A 22,031-nucleotide genomic window follows, 5' to 3' on the forward strand; every position below is an offset into this window, starting at 1 on the left:
CACAAAGGCGCCCATTGGTTGATTATCAACCAGTATTGACACGGATTTGTCCAGCCATGGCTGAACTTTTAACCACACCACGTCATAGTCTAAGCGACGAGTTCGAACTGCCCAATCAGAAGGCAGGACCTGGTGCCCCAAACATGCAAATTGGCAACAATCGTCCAATCATGAACCGTTTGACAAACGTTCTGGGGACACAAGATCAAACGAACAACAACGCATGTATTTAAAGACTGAGGAATTGTACTTTGAATTTGTAAACGGCCATGGTTCACTACTACATTGTAGACAACCGTTTAGGCTTTAAAAAGAGCTCGTTTAAATCAGCAAATTTGTTTTTGAACGCCCTGGCGTTGTACAGTTGTACTTGTACTTGTAGTGGCGTTGTGGCATTGAAAGGACGGCGATTAAGACGACGTTCTTTCTGATTTCTCGACCGCAAAAAAAGTCGTCTGCAGGTAGCCATATAGGAACGTGACATAGCACACGTACAACAACCATGGGAGGTTCCATCTCTATCACGAACGACACCAAAGACACGCTTGTGGTGAGTTTGAACCAGGCCGGCCCGCTGTATTACGAGTTGGTGGAACCGGGGAAGACATTTTACCGAAGGACCGGGGCCGTTCACTTCACCATCTGTGCTTTTCCCTACAAGAAGCACAAACACTCCGACGGGAAAGTGTACGACAACAAGATGACACCGAGGAAATCGGCGAAAGAACACATAAAGGTGGGCCCTTTGTCGTCTATAGATTAATTCTAAATACATAACGTAGCATGGGTATCTAAATTTAGGTTCCTGTTAGTACTAAATTTGCTCACAAAGCTGGCATATTTGTATTTATGTATATTGATTTTAAGAGAATTGAGGCACCTATCCGAGACCCCATGCTTCACGTGGATAATATTTAACTTAAAGCGTACATTTAAACATGAACTTTAACTGAGAAAAAATGTGATTTTATTCTTGACGTTTTGGTCAACTTTGGGACAAATGCAAGCGGTCTTTATAAAAATACATGCCCTTATTATTTTCAAAGATAGAAACGTCAATGTCTTATAATCAGCACTTGCAATACAAATGGCCAGGAAGAAAAAAATGGACTGAGAGATGACATGGTACGTCTGATAAGCTGATTGGATGAGGTATTTATGTAAATTTATGTAAATTTTGCTGACTTCTGGGTGATGTTTAGGTGGTTGCCCCGGCAGTCGCAGGGACTCTTCTGATTGGTCCGTTCATGATCATCCCTGGCATCATTATGGCGATGGGTCTAGAGGACAGCTTTGGACTGGTGAGGGTTACTTTTATAACCAAGAATTCAGAGATATTATACCTCCGTTAAATAGTTAGATTTTTTTTATTCATCAGAACATCAATTTAGAATTTTGTGAATGTCTTCTCTTATTTATATTCTTTTATCATTGTAAGCTTCTCTGTTTATGTCTCAATGTATTCCTTGCACCCGACCAACAGACTCCCGCTAAGCTTCTGTGTCTGACCTTTTGTGGTCTGTGGGTAGGGAATTCCCCCACACATGAGCTGTCATTTAGATGTGCGAACACAGAAGCAAACACACACAAACAGAGTAGGGGCTTGCCCCGGTGTGCGATGGCCCAAATACTACCAACTGGAAGTTGGTGATTCACTACAAAAATTCTTAACACATATGCTACAGGGCGACTACCCCCCACATGACCTTGTCCCTGTCTCTAGATCACCAGCTACCGGACGAAACAAAAACACCATCTCCATCCCCCGGCCAGAACAAAAAGACTTCAGAACTCTTTCCTACATCAGTCCATCAGACTCTACAATCAGACTGTATAATCAGAATCAGAACAAAACCAGACAAACACACTCAAAACAGTACCTCCGCTCACGGAGGTAGTTAGGAAAGAAAACTGAGAAGTAACAGAAAACATGTCCTAACTTCACTAACTTATTCTCCCTACAGTTTTATCCTGATAAGGTTCTGCTCCACTAAGGACCTTGAAAGGTCACATTAGTAACATATAAAGTCTTTCTTCACCATCAGTCAATATTTGCATGGTTATATTTATTTGTAAGGTCAGCAACATGGCGGGGTCGCATAGTGAACTGTGCGTGCGCATTAGTTATTACTATTAGCCCGTTCAAGGTCCGATAGAATAGTTTAAAGACTTACTTCAATTTATATAGAGAAATTGATGTAACATATTAACTACAACAAAAGAATTTGTTGACAGAATTCAAAGCCTACATTTAAACTCAAAGACGGTGAAAGTCAGAAAACACAGAACAGGATTGAATTTTTTCATGTGGGAGTAGTGTATATTGAAATGTAGTTCACATCTATTCCGCTAGATGCTGCAATACTCAAGTCCATGACATGTCCAACCTCTTTTACTTTAGTTTTAGTAAGGGCAATAACCTTGGTTTTAGCCTGGTTTCCAAGCCTATTTTAGCTGCCGAGTCTTTTTTGAGAGGACAAAGGAGTTTCGGCAGACAAAATAGGTTTGGTAACCAGGCTAGCGTCTTTTTTCGTGAGCCTGAATTTCGTTCGGCCTATATACGTTAACGTTAACATTCCCCAGCAAAAGAGGGCCTAGTTTTTAGACTAATAACCCACCTCCAAACTATCTTAAGTTAAAACCATCTGCTGCATAATAAAAGCATGCATGATTTAAAGAATGCACATCAAAATGTTAGCGTTATAGTGGAAAGTACAATACAAATACAAATGTCTTGTTTCAACTCAGGAGGGACAGTACGTTGTCCATTCGCGCGGGTGGTATGCAGGGGACCATCCACGTCTCCGAATCGTCGGGGGATGGAGGGAGGAGAAGAGGCCGTTGAAACTGGAGTGCGTCCAGTGCAAGGGGTTCGACAAGTTCAAAATAACCGACCACTTTGACACATTTTCTGGCTTTGGTCTTGAAGATCCTGGGTACGAGAAATTGTAGTCGTTATTGTAAACCAGCAAAAATAATTGCTGTGTAATAAGTTACAAGCATCATATCCATACTTATCAAAAGATATCTCTGGGAATTCATTTTTTCAACGAGTTTACCCAAAAGACCACTTAGTGTTAGTGAGAGGTACAGGTGACTATGGGAGGAGATGGCGGTGAACGTTGGCATTGAAGGCTTGTGCTTGTAAAACAAAAGAAACTGTTGCTGTGGAAGGACTTAGAAACCGATACTTGGATAGTAATGATGTGAACTAGAAAGAACTTAGTGGTATATACGCTGAGAAGCTCTCAATTGTGGAACAAGCTTAATTTTAGAAGTTAGACTGTAGCCATGAAAGTATCTACATATTGGACAGTTGCTTGTCCGAAAAACAGTTACTAGTACTTCTTGAACTGACCTGTCAGCAATCATGTTTATCAAATTGCAGGTGAAAACATAATCTTATTTGAAGTGTTACTGTTAGATAGCGATGTTAAGTAGAGTTTCAATTGATATGGGCATGTTTTTACCGCTTTACAGTGATATTAACTCAGTGAGTACGGCTGAGTACGAACTGTGAGAGTTTCTTCCAGTATGTGATCACGAAACTGAAACATTGCTGTCGATTAATGAAGTCATTTGTCATTTGAAGGATCACGAATATGCAAATGAGTACATGCGAAAATTAGCCCCGAATGTCTGATTAGTATGCAGATATATTGACGATATATGTTGATATGTTGACGTCATTATATCGTACTGAGTGCGACAGAAAGTGTTTCAGATACGACGATTTTTTTGTCTACAGACAGAATGTTATCCTATATATAAAGAATATTGTCTATATTGTGTTATATGCAGAAGTGATGTCAGACTTTGTTTCGATTATCATTATTGGTGAAAGTGCTCGGAGAAAAGAAAAGAGAAAAAAGGCCGTGCATGGGATCAAATATCTCCATTTTATAGTTATGACTGAAAAATGAAGCAGAAAGTATTGATACATATAAAAATGCTCGAAAGCATGCCAGTCGTGTATGCCAGTGTTCGTACTTCTTAATTTGGCCGCCATTTTGTATGACGTCATGACCTGTGATGACCTTTTCTTGACGATCCCAACCTTTGTTCAGCCCAGAATGTTGATGTTTAGCGTGGTAATGATATTACCAACCACTGCGTCATCACATGAATGCTTGTTTGTGACAGAAATTGTTAAGCAGTTGATATTGTTAAGAAACTGCACCTTGTCTACGTGTCACATTGCACACGCAAGGGCTAGCAACAGGCAAGAGATGCTCGGTGATTGTTCTCTATGGTAGCCATTAAAAAGCTACTAAAATATAGTTTGTACCAGACATAGCATATATAAACTTCCATGGAATCGACAAGCTTTCAGCAAAACGTACAATTTTTCAGCTGAGGATCTTTACCTGAAATGGATATAGTGTAGTTTTATTTAGCCCAATCTCCAAGCAGATATTTTGATGGCTGAAAAGACGGTAACAAACTGGACAGGCGATATCCATTTCCAAACAGTTACCATTTGAGCTGAGCTGAGCTGGCGTAAAAAAAATACCAGTGCAAAAAAGAAAGTACGATAAAAACGCCCAAAAACACGTAAAAAAAAAATAAGCCGAGAGAGTAGATTTAGCCGCTCTACTGAACAACAAAACAGTGTCTCGTAGTAATTGTCCCTCCGAGGCAAAAATCTAAACCTGATTACACTGTGCTTACAGCAGCTGCCACAGAAAAGGGGACGCTACAATTAGCTTTTGGAATGTTCCACCTCTAGGTTCAGAAAGGGGTAGACAACTTCTCTGATCCAACTTCTTTCAATCAGACGAAATTGTTGCTGTGGGTGTTACGTGGTCAGGGAAGTAAATTATTTTACAAGAATGATCCTCCCGTCGAACTTGAAAATGGAGTACTGTCTTCATTGCTAAATCCTGACTGTGCGGCTTCTCTGTGTGGTATCTACCCAGCTCTTTGTGCCCTTTAACATGTCAGTGACGCATAACAAATAACAGGTATCACAAGTAACAAGTAACGGATCGTTTTCTGAAGATTTGGCCATCCTGGTTATATCATAATCAGGGTCGACACGACTGGTAAAGGTAGGTGAACATATTGACCGCTGTTTTTTGTCGAAGTACATATCGTAGATATCGACTAGAAAGATAAAAAGAACACAAAATGCCTGTCTAGGAGGCATTCTACTTTTCACAATGTAGGATCTAATGCTCTCGTATTTGCTTCTGCGTAAGATGGATTTTTAGAGCTTGGCATGGTGTATTTGAATTGTAGAATTTTCTGGCCTTTCTGTGTCTCACACATACACAATTCTGCGCCTATCAATACTAAGATATTTGTAAAATATTTTATATTTGGTTGAGAGCTCGTAGCACAATTTGACCACGGTTCGAGTAGCAGTGATTTCTTTTTTTCACGTAAATTCATCTATTTTCCCAAATGTCTCCGATAACAATGAATTGAACTCGTGTAACCACAGGTACATTACAATGACCTCATACTTACCTGTAGTTTCCCATTTGTCCATTTTGGGGCTTAAGCTTTGTTGTCATAGTATGACGTCATATGGTAGTTGGCAGGTGTTCGGGAGCATGTCAGCCCTGTTCAGGGCATGTTCGAGGGTCAAATTTGACTCAAATTTAACTCAGATTTTATTCGACATGTATAGAAAGGTAGGCGTGTAATGGACAGATTGTTCCCGAACTTCAGCCAAGCTCGGTTGGTTGGTTTGTTGGTGGTCGGGGAAATATCCTATATGTGTAACAAGGCATTAAGATTTTGACATGCATGTGACAAGTTTTCAAAGTAGAGCTGTGTACCGGTACGCAGTACCGATACTGTACCGGAAAAATTGATTAGGTACAGGTCCAAAATACCTAATCCCTCAGTACCGGTACTGTACCTAAACAATTTCACACCAATTTTATGCCTATTTGTGACCTCAAATGTGTAAATAGCTGGTTAACAATGGGTCACTGTGTAAGGACAGTGTGTTCATGAAAACAAAAACATCTTTACTTTTACCTATATTTTATCTGAACATTCTCCATAAACAAAAATTAAACCTATATCAATGTTTTTCTTGTTATTACAGGAGTTCAGAAGAGCATATACATTGCTCGAATTGTTCAGGTACAGGTTCAGGTCCGGACCTGTACCTAAACCTGTGTACCTGTACCTGTACCTGTACCTAAAATTTGTTTAGGTACACAGCTCTATTTCAAAGATTCAGCTGCTTACGTTTGGTCTTGAGCATTCACTGGCGCTCACACCATTCCGCGAGGTTGTTTTGAACACGAGAACGCCTTAATTCTATTACTGGTCTCCGTGAGAAATTTCAGCTATTCGATAAGAGGTACTTCTCAGCTAGACGGAGAACCCTCTTATTTTCACACAGCACGCCTGCACCGTAGCTTACAAGCTTAGAGAGCTTGTGGGCCGATTACAACTGCAAAGTTGAGCGTTTACGTGGCAGTAGACTCGGAAAATTCAGCGTTGGGTAGAAACTGGACAAACGGCAGCCACAGCGAGCACAACTAAGGACGGCTATTATAAGCTCAGTGGATGAATTGACAGGCCTGATAGAAAGCAGACGAACCTAGACACACTACGACAGGTATGGCACCACCAACAACAGCATAGGGTTACGACTCGTTTTGTGTGATTTCAAGAGGTAAACCGATTTATATTTTTCAGTTCGTCTCATTCAATATTGAGTTAGAGTTATGTGACAGGTATACATGTACATATAGCACCAACAACAACAGCCTATATATTATGGCTCGATTTGTGTATTACGAGTCTCAAAGAGGTAAACATTTACTACTATATCTTTTCAGTTCTTCTCATTCAAGCTTGAGTTCGAAACCGAATTGATTGAGCTACTGTATTTCTAACCTAATTCTACTCTACTCTTAGGTATAGTGTTAGGATACAGATACAGAGACATAGGAACGTCGTTTGGTAGAGATCCTCAGCAGCAACCATGGATTACGGTCACAGCGAGTTTGGGTTCGCCCGGTGTCGCCTGTGTGAGGATCCGGTCAACAACCCCAGACTTCTGAGCTGCTGGCACGTCTTCTGTCAGGACTGTATCATAGGTAAGTTTGATAAGTCTGTGATTTAACTAAACTTAAAAATCATCACCATCCTGAATGATTGCCTATTACTTTATAAAACGAAGTCTTTTGTTGAAATAGATAAATATGAAGTGCATTTATGTTTACCGAAGGAAAACATATTGTTTATGCTACGTGTCCTTCTTCCTCTTCTCCAAACCAAGAAGGTCAATGACCAGAACCAGACTGTTCATGTTGCAATTTCATTGCAGGAGGGATTTAGACTCCCGTCTGAACATATATATGAATGTGTTTGAGTAAGAATAAACATAGCGGACCATATGCGAAGGTAAACATTATGCATTTGCTTTGCAAATGGTTCTTATTAGTTCTTATAATTTCAGGTTACAACATAGAGGAGAACTTCGTCATATGTCCTGTATGTAAAGAAATCACTCCGCTGCCACTAGAGGGGATTCCCGGTCTGCAGCACAGGGCTCGTGGCTTCCTCTCCCGAATCGGAAGTCAGAGCCCGAAGATCTCCGAGTTCACGAACGACGTCTACCTTCGGCACTACTGTCCCCATCGCGCTAAACAGGTGCAGGAGTTCCGGAAATGTTTCGTTCCCGCAACCAGAAGGTACAGTTTACAGGCGCATATATTTCAACCTTTAAAGGCATCGAATACAGTTTCAGGGCAGATTTTCAGAGTCAATTTTCTTGTTATTATGTTTACCGAAGGAAAACATATTGTTTTTGCTCAGTTCCTTCTTCTCCAAACGGTGACCTCTGACCTGGCCAATGACCTGATTTGTTGATGTCTATCACCATGGTAACTGGTGCTAGGTTACATAATGTTACTTTTCTAGTTCTATTAATCTATTAAGTTGAATCGATCCTTTCCCATACCATACGATGATCTGTGAGGCAAAATGCGATGTCACTGACGGAAAACGGTCGCGTGTTTTGAATCATAGACTGTTTCTAGCTATTTATTGGTGGTACCAAAAACTAAAGAAACTCCTCGCGTAGCTTGTTTTGGAACTATTTCAAACGCTTCAAAGTATGAAATAGTGACGAAAATGTGCTAAGAATGGTAGTCAACATCAGACAGATTTCTTCATCCAGAAGATGTATATTTGTTTGACGCCCTGAAGTTGCATTGGATGCCTTTAAGATAAGAAACAGCATTCCAACTAACTCCGTAACACCTGCAGCTACTAATAAATCTTACACTTCCACCTGCTTCCAGGTGCATCGAATGTGACGAGTACCTCTGCTCCCACTGTTCATCACGGCATCTGTTAGAGATGCACCAAACGCCACCTACCGTTTGTAAGCAGCACGACAAAGCAGGTAAGTGTAATACTTTGATGCTGCATTGATCTACTGACACATTGACAGAATTGTATGAGCTCTAAAACCGTCTTTTCTTCGCTGGTAAATACCTTATACTTTCGCTACGAATGAGTGAGTAACCAGTGGTATTTGTGGCAAGTCTATTCACCTATTCTACCAAGATCATTGACATGATGAGAATTAAACTCAAGAGAATTGACTCACCGGAATTTTCGACCGAGGCGACGTCGCTCAGTCTTCATCAGCTTTCTGACCCGAGTGCTGTAGACACGTGATTTTTCGTCACGGGAGACGTCGGCACAGGGTCAAAGTTCGTCGGAAGTCGGTACCGCCCCCCGTCCCGGTTGAGAGAAAGTGTCACGTGTCTACAGCACTCAGGTCAGATAGCTGATGAAGACCGAGTGATTCGGTTGAAAGAGTCAACTTTCTTGACTTGGAGAACAGTTTCACTCTCATTATGTCTTTTACCAACTCAGATTTCATGCTTTTTTGACCTATTTTTTTGTTTTGTTTTCTTAGAGGATTTCTACTGTGAAGACTGTAATACCGTCACCTGTTTACGGTGTGCTTCTACTGTCCACATTCATCACGACACGTGGGAAATCGAGGAGGTCGCAGGCGGGTTCAGAGAGGTCATGCAGTACTGGCTGGACCAATGGCGACAGGGGAGGTGGCAGGTTTGTGTCCTGTAGCGCCATCATTGACGATTCTACGAACTGCAGTAAAATGTATGATCATTTTTTCCAAATCTGCTGTCTTTTATCCTCTGCACGTATCTGCAGTGCCACCTACCAGAGAGGCGAGTACTGCACTGCTTAAAGAAAGGTGTACGCGACTTGAAGCTATTATAGGGTCTTACAATAATAACGTTTAATGACTAGTTACTTTAATTCTGGGACGGAAGTATCATTTTGGGCAGTGCTGGTTTAGCGGGGGTGTATGTTTGGATTCCAGAGTGACAACGGTTGCTGGAGAGAGGATGTTGCTTTGATCTGAAATCTACGATTTCTTATATCGTTTCCAGATCGAAGAAGACCTGGAAAACAGTATCCAGGAGATCAACTCACAGATCCAGATGCAGTCGGACAGGATCCTGGACGAGATCATGGATGTCCTCAGGCAGCGAGAACAGGATCTACTCGATCAGGTGAGCTGTCTTGGATCTAATCTCCAAGCAGATGTTGGGTGGAAGATCGCAACGATCTTGCCCGGTGTGTGGTGGTCCAAATACGTATACTACTATCTGACTGTTGGTGATGCACTATGGACTCAAGGAAAAATAGTGTAAAATTCAGGCCACACTGATTTAATTTTACGGATGACATCAGCGCGCGCATTGATTTTCGGCTTGTCGTGAAGGTCGCTGTGTACTACCCCTAATTCACAACACCAGCTTGGTATTCCTGTGGTTTAGCAGCATTTTTTTGGCTGGAATTTTTTTTCGCCCGCGCACACTACTTTGGTGGTCTTCAGAGGATGTCATCCATAAAATTAAGTCAATGTGGCCTTACACTAATGAAGATCATAATAAAACAAACAAACAAACAAACAAGCAAACAATGTTTCGTTTCTCAGGTGGATAAGTTCGCAAGAGACATGTGGAACCGATTTCAAGAGGAGAAGATCAAGGTGAAGTGTAGCTCAGAGTACAACCATCTCAAACCGCTGTGCGACTTCAGTGAGAACCTCGTGCGTTTTGGCACTGACCGAGAGGTCATTGCCCTCCACCGGGAGATGACACAACAGTTGGAGTGCGCCATAAGCGAGATGGAACCGACAGACGTGTCAGACGACTTACGCACGGAAATACTCTTCGCACCACAGAAGGTAGGTACAGACTGTCTTAAAGGCATCCAATGCGATTTCAGAGCAGCAAAACTGGAAATACTATATAGCTAGTATTCTGAATAAGGCAATCTTTATGATATTGAAACATACTGCTTCACATTAGCACATTTAAATCAGCATTTCATACTTTGGGTAGTTTAAATTGCAGAAACAAGCCCCAAGGTGAGTCCTTTCATTTATGGGTGGTACCCTAAAATCAGCCAAGGGCCCTTCCAGTAACCATTTTCGAATCCGTCAGAATTCTGGGTATTTTTTCTTCATGAGAGTCAATATATATTGGGGAAGTGTGGTTTCAACTCAGTTTGCAGATAAATGACTAGAATATTGACTTTGAAAAATCGGGTTTCCAACCCCTAAAAACTGCATTGGATGCATATGAATAAGTTGACACAAATGTCAGAACTGAACAGACATATATGGATGAATCAGATGTTTACACTATTGATTATTCTTTAAAATGAATATTTGGGATAAACAGCTGACAGGAATCGAATCAGACAAAGGGCTAGCAACAAAAAGGTTAGCACGCAGCAAGTTGGATGGTCAATAACAACTTCGATTTCCTGCTTTTGCAGCTCCCAAACGTTGCTGACTGGATACAGATCGGTGCAGTGTCCATCTCTGGTCCAGATAAGCACGGAAAGTCCAGGCGCATCAGCAGAGACAGCGGACAAGGGTCCAGAAGTTCATCAGAACTATCTCTCATCAGTCTGGGATTGGCCAGGATGCAGTCACGTGCTGGTGACGTCATTCCACCGAGGACCAACCAGCTCAGACTAGCAGAACTTGATGACGTCAGCAAGTCTAACGAAGACGTCCGTGTCCTGACGTCTACACAGGAACCGAAAAACACACCTTTGTCAGGTGAGTAGTTCATTGTGTATGTAGTGTTCTAAAACGTTTCCAATTTGTTACCTCCATGAAAATGGAGGTAGCTTTTTTGGTCTGTCTGTGTGCGTCTGTCTGTCAGTCTGTCTGTGTGTCTCTCTCTCTTTCTTTGTCTGAGCTTGTTTGTGTGTGCGTCTGTCTCTTCCTCTCTCTCTCTCTCTCTTTCTCTCTCTCCCTCTCCTCTCTCCCTCCCTCTCTCTCTCTCCATCTTTCTCTCTCTATCCCCCCCTCTGTGTGTGTGTGTGTGTGTGTGTGTGTGGATGTGGATGTGTGTGTGTATTTCCGCATATTTTTGGTCAGCATAACTTAAGAAACCTTAATGGATTGTAATGATATTTGGTATGTGGGTAGGTCTTGGAAAGACGTTGTCCATTTCCTGATCTTTTGAGGGATTCTTGTACTTAACAAAGTCACATTTAGAAGAAATGTACCGGAAGGTGGGCACTCTCATATAGGGACCTTCACGTGTTAACAATGACATCATGACAGAGCGAAGAGCATAGAGTTTCAAGATCGAGGACAACATAAACCTAGATGAGTGTAATGTCTGTCACCAGCTGTAAAATATATTGGTTATCAATTATGCTTTATTTACGGGTTTGTTTCTTCTCTTCTTAAGGTGAAGAAGACCACGAAGAGGCTACGACCAGCTGGCAACGTTTTAAGCACAAGATATGGAAACACGGGGATGAAACAACAGACAAACGGTCCTCCTCTCCATCAGACATCACTGAGCCGGGGAAGAAACTGTCGCAACATCCGGGGAAAGAGGAGGAGCTACGACAAGGAGAGGAGCCCGTGAAGAAAGTTGTTCAGTCTGCCAGACGGTTTTCCACGTATCAAAGAGTCATGATACCTGCAATGCAAAAGGAGGAGGAAAAACAGACATCGGTGAGTCTTTTTTTGTCTTTGAAATAAACCTATAGCTAAACCTTTTGTGTCCAACGCAACAAAAACCTTCTTCTTGTAGACAAACTCACCGAGATTTCACCAAAAATACATGGCAACATAAATGAAATTTCAGAATACACATTTATTTGCATGATTTTTATTTTCATATTGAAATGCAGGATTATTCGGCTCCGCTCCTTAGGCGCCACCAAAAAGTGGCGGTTGCCAATACTAATATTTCAGTGACTTGGTCGACAGGGAAGCGTGTTCCTCTGAGTAAAGACTGATTCCATTAATGTATCTATCTCAATTATATCCTAACTCCCAGCTAACGACGTACATCAAGGTGTTACAATGCTCGAAATACATGATTGTATCCTGTCACAATGATATATTTTTTTCACAGCCAGCTTTAAGGCTATTTCATCTGGGTATGTACTCACTCAATTCTTGCGGGGTTTTTTTTCGCAGCCATATTTGCCAAAAAAAGGGAAATCATTCGTTTAATCTATTCATTCAAAATTTTTACTTATGATTTTAAACTGACAAAAAATTGGTCGGCGTTTCTTCCCATAAGTGCAAACTTGCGGCGGTTTCTTGGGGGGGTGTATTGGGGAGTATTGGGGAGAGGGGGCTGTATCGAGGGAGGAGGGGGCTGTATCGGGGGAGGGGCTGTTTCAGCTGTCCAGCTGAGAGAAACAAACGCTATTTGCTAGAAAAGAAGGCTAATTATTCACTCCTTTATCCAGGACGTCGCCCCTACGATGACTGAAGAACGAGGACATCTGGACTGGAGAAGATCTAGATCACGTACATTCGACACAGAATACGGTGTCACAGACTATGGCCAACACGAAATGGACCCAAACCTAGGAGCTGTAAACGCTTTGTATGAACAGCCAGAAAACCCGTCCACTGACATTCACAGTCGAGCTAAAGATCGTGGCCACTTGAACTGGAGAAAACAGAGAGCTCAGAGCCTTTACTCATATGACTCACCTAAGACTGATAGAAGAGTAAAGGGGCATTTTGATTGGAAGAAAAAACGTGCGCAATCCGTACTACTAATCGAGGTACCTGAAAAACAAAGAGTACTGAGTCAAAAGGGACAGAAAACAAAGAGCGCTTGGCAAACTGAGCGAGGGACAAGTTTTACTGACTAGATAGCCCCGATTTACACTGCGAAAACTGCGTACGTTGCCAGGCTTCGAGGTAACGTACGTTCTTGACGTACGTCAAAGCATGCCGATTTACACGCAGAAAAAAATTCCACGTACGTGGGTTTCGTACGCTCGCGTGCGTACGCAGTTTTCAGGTTTTTTGCCTGAGTGCAATTTTCGTACGCACGGATTTTGCCGCCGTGTAATCGTAAACCGGGTCTAAATCGGGTCTTACGTCAAGCCCCGGTCACACTAGATGGCCTGCCGACCCTCTCCGGACCATTGTAAGGTCGTCTGTGAGTTTGGAGATGGTCGGCGAGGCTGCCTACTACTGTCTGCGTCACCCGAATATAAATTTTGAAAAAAGCAAAGTCGGAAGAACCATATTCAGAATATTATTCTGCTTGGATGCAATCAGAGAAGTGAACTGTGACTAAAATAGGCTGGATTCCAGGCTAATAATAGTCCCGACCCGGCGCCAACCTTGGTCGGGGTCTGGTCGGGAGCAATTTAAAAGTCGTGGGAAGTTCCTGTGTGTGTGACACGAGCTTTATGTACGGTTTTCAATGAGCTGTGCTGTTTATAATAGTCACATGCATGGTTGAATTTAGAGTCGGTAGATGCCCTTTGACTTTGTGCCAATGTTCGAAAACACTGCAAATACTCTACAGAACATAAAAGGCACACGGACAACAAACCATTTAGTATCACAATGACACAAATGCCATCAACATGTTATCTTGTATCTGGAGCATTAATAATGTGGGTTTGAGTGAAGTAATTATCCGAGTGCAGGACAAGATAGTAGAGACAATGCAAGATATAACATTACATGAACTCAAATGATGTTGGACTCTAGAATATGATTTTGTAAATAAGTCCATGATTATATAACGTTACTAAGTAATCTGTTCATCTTAGGATAGGAGGAAAGATCGTAACGCTTTTTCGGTTGACCTGTTTTCATACAGCCAATTATGTATATTATAAGTAATGGAATGCACGACCTTTCGATATAATGATGTTAACACCAAATGGCTAAACGCAGGTCACCGAAACAATAGTACCTGCCCGGCCAGTTTTAAAACCGGGACAGTCGATTAAACTAATGATCCTCTCTTTCTCAGTTTCTGCACCTTTTTTTAATAGACAAAAAAACAGAAGCTTTTGTTGTTACTTCTTTCACTAAAAACTATTAGTATGTTTTGGTTTTGTTAAAGTTGCATATTAACGTCATGTTGTGCTGACAAACTAAGTTTTGAAACTTAAGCCCAGTGCCACCATGTTCTTGTTTTTGCACTTGTCTTATTCAATAAACAGAGCTTTGGTTACTAAAGTGGTTTAATCGTTGCAATGACGTCAATTCGACACAAGTCTTGAAGGTTTTCCTAAGATTGTTTTTTTAATAAAATTCGTTTTCACAACCGGTGTAATATCTCCATGCTCGCTTTGTAACCGGGAGGTCGTGAGTTCAAACCCCGGCCGGGTCATACCAAAGACTTTAAAAAGCTGTACATACTGCTTTCTCTGCTTAGCACCCAGCACCTGTGATAAAGACAGGGATACACAACACTACCTAGCCCCCTGCTGCAGTGCATGTGGCCCAAGGGCTACAGAAATAGAGATGGGCACCACCCCTATGCTCTGCACAGAGTGGAACAGGGCCTATCCTTCACACACCGCGCATGCTCTGTGGTTCAACCCTAGAGGCTATGCGCTAGCCCCCTGCTGTAGTGCTTGCACAACTTACCTGACAAACTACACTGCAGAGAGCACGGGTGCAACAAAACGTCTGTCAGAAAAAGGATTGATAGCCTTCAGATCAAGGTTGAACTCTCTACGAAACTTCACTTGGACAGAAATGTGATTTACGCGAAGCTACAGTACGTACGGGTGAGTGAGTGCACAGAGAAAAAGCACTGTTTTATTCTTGGTTGTGGATATTTTGGCGGGAGTGACAAGGAAGACGAAGAGAGCCAGAGGAAGACATCATCATCAACAACAACAACAACAACAACAACAAAGTTTGAAACGCGGAATCAACGACTAGCCGTGACCTTTGTGGTTGTTAAGTTGTGGCTTTGAGCGACCGCTTCTCGTGAGAATAACTTATTTTCCTGACTGAAAGACTGAAAAGAAACCGGTTTATACTGAAGTTTCAGACGACGTATCGTTCAGGAGCTTTTGCAACTCGCGGGTGAAATCTGGGTCACTCCAGAAGCGGTCGGTCGGGGTGTGCAGGTGACAACACCCGCGGGCAAGGCCGCTAGCAGCTCCCTAGCTTCTTGGAAGGAAAGCAAAACCAGGGAGAAGAACAAAAGACTTCATATTGAAAGGTAAGCTCATGTTCTTTTATTCATTTCTTTCGACTATACCTTGGAGTCTTAATCTCAAAGCACTTTCACTTGGTGCAACTCAAGACTCATATTCCTTGCTGCGGAGAGAGTGATTAGTCCATATCCAGCAGGCCTATCGCTTAGCAGCCATGGTAACAATTGTTCTCCGGGCTCAGGTTGCCTGCAGTCCCGCCATTTGAAAATTTCTTTACGTCCAAAACGCAGCTGATTTTCTGCTTGCCTCTATCAGACTAACTATTCGTCCTTTCATGGAGCACTGCTCGCATCTCTGTGCTACAGTGCTCAAACGATTGCCCCAAACCTTTTAGGCCGCATTCAAAGGAGAATTTGTGTGGCCATCGGCTATTCTCTGACTCTCTCTGACACAGTAGAAACGTTGCTTCCCTGTCTTTAAGGGGAATGTTGTTTTACCTCGGCTCACTCCTACCCTGGCTAATTATTTTTGCCGAAGTCTTCTATTTGTAACCCCCTAGGGTGGCCTGATGGAGGCTACTTTTCTGTCGGTTTGGGCGCCTTGCCCCGTGTGCTGGAATATAGGCATCTCCTACTTCACTCAACGGGCTGTAGCCATTGAGTTGCTACTAACAGCTTTGTGCGAGTAAACCTTGATGTTGAACCATTCACTAACCTGATAAAACTATCTAGTATCAGTTGCGGATGGATTGGCAAAATCTTGTAGTGTTTCTTTCTGTGGACTTATTCCTGATACTTGAGCTAACCGACACCTGGGGCACCGTACGTAGTCGTCCCTCAGTATAGTAAGACATCCGGGAGCCGCATAGTTCCCGTTTTAGAACTTTTCTTCAGCCAGTCACACAGAGACTAAAACCAACTGTCACTTGAAGTAAAAATGGTGTTTACATTGACACTAGAGCTCTTACTACAATAACTCTGAAGACACAATGGACTACGGGGAGTTTAGATTCGCCCGGTGTCGCCTGTGTGGGGATCCCGTCAACAACCCCAGACTTCTGAGCTGCTGGCATGTCTTCTGTCAGGACTGTATCATAGGTACGTCGGGATTCCATCAATTTTACAACTGATCGTTTAAAGTCATTCAATGCAATTTCAGGGAATTTGTAAAGTCAATTTTCTTCAGATTCCTTTAATGTAGTAATTAAAATAATTCTATGATATCTGTGAGGCAAAGTGCGATGTTGCTGACAGAAACAGTTGCTTGTTTTGTATCGAAAGCTAGTTCTAGCTATTTATGGGTGGTACCCAAAAAGGGACTCATCACGTAGCTTGTTTGTTTTTTTTTTTTTTTTGGCTACTACAAGTATGAATTGATGACGAAAATGTGCTAAGAAATGGTAGTAAATGTCAATATCAGTGGAGTTTCATGGTTTACCACACCGGAAGCTGGCTTGATGCAGATGATTTTTTTTCATCCCTAAGAGATCATGAAAAAAAAACGAATTTGGTAAATATTACCGCTTCCTGCCGGAAATATGATGGTACCAAATATCAGTTTTAAATCGCTTCAGGTTATAACACGGAAAAGGATCAGGTCAAATGTCCCGTATGTAAGGAGACGACACCATTGCCACCGGAGGGGGTTCCAGGTCTGCAGCACAAGGCCCGAGGTTTCCTCTTCAGAATCGGCAGTCAGAGTCCCAAAATCTCCGAGTTCACCAACAACATCTACCTTCGGCACTACTGTCCCAACCGCGCCAAACAGGTCCAGCAATACAGGAAGTGTTTCGTCCCAGCAACAAAGAGGTGCGTTTGTTTGTTTGTTTGTTTGAAATTGGGTGAAAAGAAGTTGGAAATGTAAGTGTTATACAGTGTGTGACGTGCAGCTTTTGGTATTTTGGCGACGCCTCTGGAGCGAGCTTGATAGTGTTATTTATGTCCGTTTCTAGGAATTTTTCATTTTATCAAGTGTTGAAACAGACTATCATCATATAAATGTATAATGCCCATGACAATTTCAACAGTACCTTAGTCCATATACCACCCCAACAAAGTATGACAAACACAAAACTAATAATAAAATAATACAAAAAGAACTGGGACCCTGTACCGTGTAAATAAAATATTGATCGTCATTTCTTTTGGCAACATTCAACAACAACACATAACACTACATACAACAAACATTAAATAGTTGCCATCTAATCGCAATAGATTTTAGTGCCTGTCTTGTTTGAGACGCTTTATTATTCCCAATTCATCAGCGACATATCAACAGTAGTAAAAACCAAATCTCATCCCCACACGCACACACACACACACGTCATTGCAGGTGTACTGAATGTGATGAGTACCTCTGCTCCCTCTGCTCATCAAACCACCTGTTGGAGATGCATAAAGCCCCACCTAGTGTCTGTGGACGGCATAACAAACCAGGTCAGTGTGCTCCAAAGGGTATGCTTATTTGGCTGGTAATTTTGGAGTTGTGCTTTGCAATTTTGGTTTGGAACTGTCCCTTAAAGAAGCCTGCATTATTTTGAATCTCCTTTTCTCCAGATTTCATATTATTGCCTCTCCCTTTTAATATTGATTCTTTTGTTAACACGTTTTTTTTTCACATGGATTTACTCTGTTAGAGGATTTCTACTGTGAAGACTGTAACGTGGTGACGTGTTCGCGCTGTGCCAGCACCATCCACATCCACCACGACACCTGCGAAGTGGACGAGGTCGCTGACGGGTTCAGAGAGGCGATGGAGATGTGGCTGGACCAATGGCGGCAGGGGAGGTGGCAGGTGTGTATAAAAGAACAAGAATTCAAAGATCTCAGACCTCCATAAAAGTATTATTAAATCCTTGATAATTTTTAGTGTTATCTGCACAAGTGCAGGTATGCAGGAAAAAATCATTTCGAGCCCTGGTGTGTTAAAACTGGATCAAGATCACTTTTTTTCTCTACCGGTCTTCAGCACCAGAGCAGCCACTAAAAGAATACCTACACTGTTTTCAGATGGAGGAAGATCTGGAAATGAGCATCCAGGAGGTGAACACACAGATCCAGATGCAGTCAGACATGATCCTGGACACCATTATTGAGGTCCTCAGGCAGCGAGAACAGGACCTTCTCAATCAGGTGGTCCATTTCTTGTATATCCTCTTCTATACAAAATGTAACTGCAGTATTTATATAAGCAAGTTGAATGGACGTGGCAGCCTTTTTTAAAAGTCTTTTAATTTCTGTTAAACATGCATCATCTACATCTGGTGTGTTATGAATAATGTTAAGGAATTTCTCTTGAAAGTTTATCTGTGTTGGAAGAAGTCATTGTGAATGAAGTCTAAACTGTAAGTTCCAACCCAAGAAATTGGACTCCCCAAAGTTTCAACTGCACTAAAAAATTGTATGCCAAAGAATAAGCCATCCACTGCTTCTGTGATGCAGAAGACACACATGACTCGGTGAGCAGTGTGTTGCAGAAAGTCTGTGGCGCCCCCCGTCAAACTTCACTTGTGACAAAGAAATATTCTCTCCTTAGGTGGACAAGTTTGCGAGAGACATGTGGCTGAGATTTCAAGACGAGAAAAGTAAGCACAGTACAGAGAAGAGCCACCTCAAGCCGCTGTGTGACTTCAGCGAGAGTCTCGTGCGTTTCGGCAGTGACCGAGAGGTCATTGCCCTGCACCGGGAGATCAACATACAACTGGAGTCTGCTGTGAGTGAGATGGAGCCAACAGACGTGCCTGATCACTTGAAGAGGGAAATGTTCTTTGAGCCTGAAAAGGTGGGACAAGAAATCTCTACGCAGATGTTTGGGGGGTAAAAGGAAGGTATCATACAGGTTGAAACTGTTGGCAAGTATTAAAGAAGAACTTGATGATATAGTAGACACTCATCAACTAAGGTTTTTTTTTGGTGGTTTGTGTGTTCGCTTGTACTTTTGTAGTATTTCCACATGCTTGGCACGTTGGGGGGGGATGCACTGAAAGAAAGGTCAAAGGTTCCAGAAAAGGTTATCTCCTTTCCTGTCTTCAATTTCCTGCTTATATATACATGACTGTTGCTTTATACAAAATGCATTGTATTAGACAGAAGCAGCAAGAAATTCACGATGAATAAAACTCTCTAAAAACTTATCTTGCAGCTCCCTGATGTCGCTGGCTGGATACAGATAGGCACGTTGTCAGTCTCCCCAACCGACTGTTTCAGCAGAAATTCCAAACACTCCATCGCGAGCAGAGACAGCGGACATGGGTCCAGAAGCTCGTCTGAACTGTCCCTGGAGAGTCTGGGATTGGCCAGAAGTCTGTCACATGACAGCGACGTCTTTTCAAATGACGTCAGCAAGTCCAACAAAGACCTAAGTCCAACTGCCGCAGGGGGATCAAAAAGCACAGGTGAGATGTGGAGTACAGTTACACCTGCCTACATTAGTACAGTGACCACTCAAGGGACTTGAATAAAATGGTCACTCTTTGGTAATACTATAGACAGGATTCTTAATACTTGGGTCATTGGAAAAATCACCTAAGGGATCATGAAAAAGTGGCCACAAAAAAAATGGCCAGGTGGTTATGCATTTTAAGAATGCCAATGAAGAAATATCTGCCTCTCAAGGTTTATTTCATTCATTTAAATGAATATTCTCTCCTTCTAAGGTGAAGAAAGCAGCCAACATGACAGAGAAAAGGCCAAGAAGAAGTGGAAAGGTCTTGGACAGAAAATAAAGAAACAAAGCGTCAAGACAACAAACAAAATCCGCAAGTGGTCATCTCGAGAGGAGCTAGGTGAAGCAGAGGATGCAGGGAAGGAAGAGAAGATGGTGAAGCCTAACAGACGACAGTCGGGACTGACTCCGGCGGACCTGTCACTTGTGAGCCTGGGGTTGGTCAGGAGCCCGACAACAGACGATACACAAGGTGAGCACGTCAGCAGAAGGGCAGACATCACTTTTGCATTGCGCAGTGGAGGGTCCGAAATGGGAACAAATCTAGTCTGAAAATCCTTTTTTCTCATGAAAATTTTGGTCCAGCATAGAGACTTTTGGGCTAGAAGAAACAGGTAGGTTTTTAAACTTTCCTACTTTGGTCAAATTCTGTTTATTTCAGTTTAGTGGGCATAATGAGAAACCTGGAGTGATGGGTTCTTGCCTGCCTGGAGCAGATGGATACAATTTGTCATTGAGAAAATCAGGTCAAAGGTATGGTTTGTGGTACGTGCATACTACTATATAGTATGTAAGAATGATATCTGTGTATAGAGTCTGTACTTTTCAAAGGTTGTGTAAGAAAAGATATCTTTTGCAAAGGAGAGAATGAAATTGCAAGGTTCCTTTAATTTCTCTGTTATCAATGTTCTTTTGTAATTCCTTCCATAGGCCAGGAAAAGGGTAAGAACAAGTGGCAACACTTGAGACAGAGGATGAAGAATAACTGCCTCACATCAACAGACAAACTGCAACGGTCCTTCTCAAATGGCTCCGAGGAAGAGGAGGATTCTGGGAAGGTTGTGCGATCTGCCCGAAAGGGATCCGTGTTTCGAAAAGTGGTGGCCATGGCTGTGATACAGGAGAAGGACAAACAGGAATCGGTGAGTGAAACTTTGTCAAATTTTAGCTTATATGTTGTAGCAGATCAGAAACCAAGGGATCCGGATCAAAACTTATCCCAGTGATAAATGAATAATTCCTATGAACAAAGCAGCAGCTGATTTCATCCTACATGTACTCTGTGAAAACTCCATGCCTTAATTTGGTGCCACCAAGAATTCAAACATGGACTCTATCTATTTATCTATCTATCTATCTATTGGCAGACTTCTCATAATATTTGCATGCCTACTACAATACTACAGATTGGCTCGAGAGGTTGCCAAAAAGTGTCATGCCCAAATAGGAGCTATACTTTGGGTCCCCCACAGGTGAAGAAATACAACTAGCCTTGCCATTGTTGTTTTTATGCCCAGTCTAGTAATTACCAAAATCTGAACTGAATTTGTGAGAGCCAATGGCAAGGCTATTTGCCTGTGAGACAAAATATTGTTATTTGTTAACATTCGTTATTCTTTAAATGCTTAGGAGGAAGTGGGGACAACTGACCGCCTTGATTGGAGGAAGCACAGTGTTGGCTTCAATACAAATCAGACCCAGTTGGATACAAGTTCAAGAGAAAATGCTCGCTTAAACTGGAGGAAAGCACGCACTCAAACCATGGCCATCAATGCACTTCGTGCCACAACTCCATCAACTAAGTCTGAGAAAAAAGTACATTTTGACTGGAGGAACAACAAGCCATAATTTTCTACCGCAGAAAAAAAAGGCAGAAAGAACAATCAAATTTATAAGCTTGGAAAACTACTTTTTTTGTTTTAAATTTTTGTTTTATGAAGTAGTTAGTGGGAAATTCTATCAAGATTTCATCTACATTATCTACATACAATAGGTTAGGTTTAAATTCACATATACATGACATACAGGTGTTGGTTTGTTTACAAGTTAGGACTTTGGAATATTACTAGACAACTTGTATATAATATTATTAAATGAATTTTCATGGTGATTTGTTGGCAGGTGATTCGTTGGAATTTTTTACC

At 42.0% G+C, this 22,031-nt stretch overlaps 2 protein-coding genes across 2 annotated transcripts; both read left to right on the plus strand.

Annotated features, from left to right (window-relative positions):
* Positions 1-214: 214 nt before the first annotated feature.
* LOC109475777 lies at positions 215-3,750 on the plus strand. The gene is made up of 3 exons (XM_019776536.1): positions 215-736; positions 1,203-1,301; positions 2,749-3,750. The coding sequence occupies exons 1-3, from the start codon at positions 503-505 to the stop codon at positions 2,950-2,952; spliced, it is 537 nt and encodes a 178-aa protein (XP_019632095.1). The 5' UTR covers positions 215-502; the 3' UTR covers positions 2,953-3,750.
* Positions 3,751-6,937: 3,187 nt separating this feature from the next.
* LOC109475871 lies at positions 6,938-21,956 on the plus strand. Its single transcript, XM_019776679.1, has 18 exons — positions 6,938-7,067; positions 7,430-7,664; positions 8,277-8,380; positions 8,903-9,060; positions 9,408-9,530; positions 9,959-10,210; positions 10,807-11,095; positions 11,739-11,955; positions 16,402-16,538; positions 17,015-17,249; positions 17,776-17,879; positions 18,080-18,237; positions 18,453-18,575; positions 18,979-19,224; positions 19,585-19,837; positions 20,099-20,359; positions 20,818-21,031; positions 21,516-21,956. Exons 1-18 carry the CDS (start codon positions 6,953-6,955, stop codon positions 21,733-21,735), a joined length of 3,444 nt encoding a protein of 1,147 aa, XP_019632238.1. The 5' UTR covers positions 6,938-6,952; the 3' UTR covers positions 21,736-21,956.
* The last annotated feature ends 75 nt before the right edge of the window (positions 21,957-22,031 follow it).

Source organism: Branchiostoma belcheri, unplaced genomic scaffold (assembly GCF_001625305.1).
Source record: "Branchiostoma belcheri isolate BF01 breed outbred unplaced genomic scaffold, Haploidv18h27 scaffold35, whole genome shotgun sequence".
NCBI lineage: Eukaryota > Metazoa > Chordata > Leptocardii > Amphioxiformes > Branchiostomatidae > Branchiostoma > Branchiostoma belcheri.

Coding starts and splice junctions, on each gene's coding strand:
- LOC109475777 (XM_019776536.1), top strand. CDS start 503: ATGGGAGGTTCCATCTCTATCACGAACGACACCAAAGACACGCTTGTG. Junction 737..1,202: donor CGGCGAAAGAACACATAAAG/GTGGGCCCTTTG, acceptor GGTGATGTTTAG/GTGGTTGCCCCGGCAGTCGC. Junction 1,302..2,748: donor TAGAGGACAGCTTTGGACTG/GTGAGGGTTACT, acceptor GTTTCAACTCAG/GAGGGACAGTACGTTGTCCA.
- LOC109475871 (XM_019776679.1), top strand. CDS start 6,953: ATGGATTACGGTCACAGCGAGTTTGGGTTCGCCCGGTGTCGCCTGTGT. Junction 9,061..9,407: donor GGCGACAGGGGAGGTGGCAG/GTTTGTGTCCTG, acceptor TATCGTTTCCAG/ATCGAAGAAGACCTGGAAAA. Junction 20,360..20,817: donor GACAACAGACGATACACAAG/GTGAGCACGTCA, acceptor TTCCTTCCATAG/GCCAGGAAAAGGGTAAGAAC.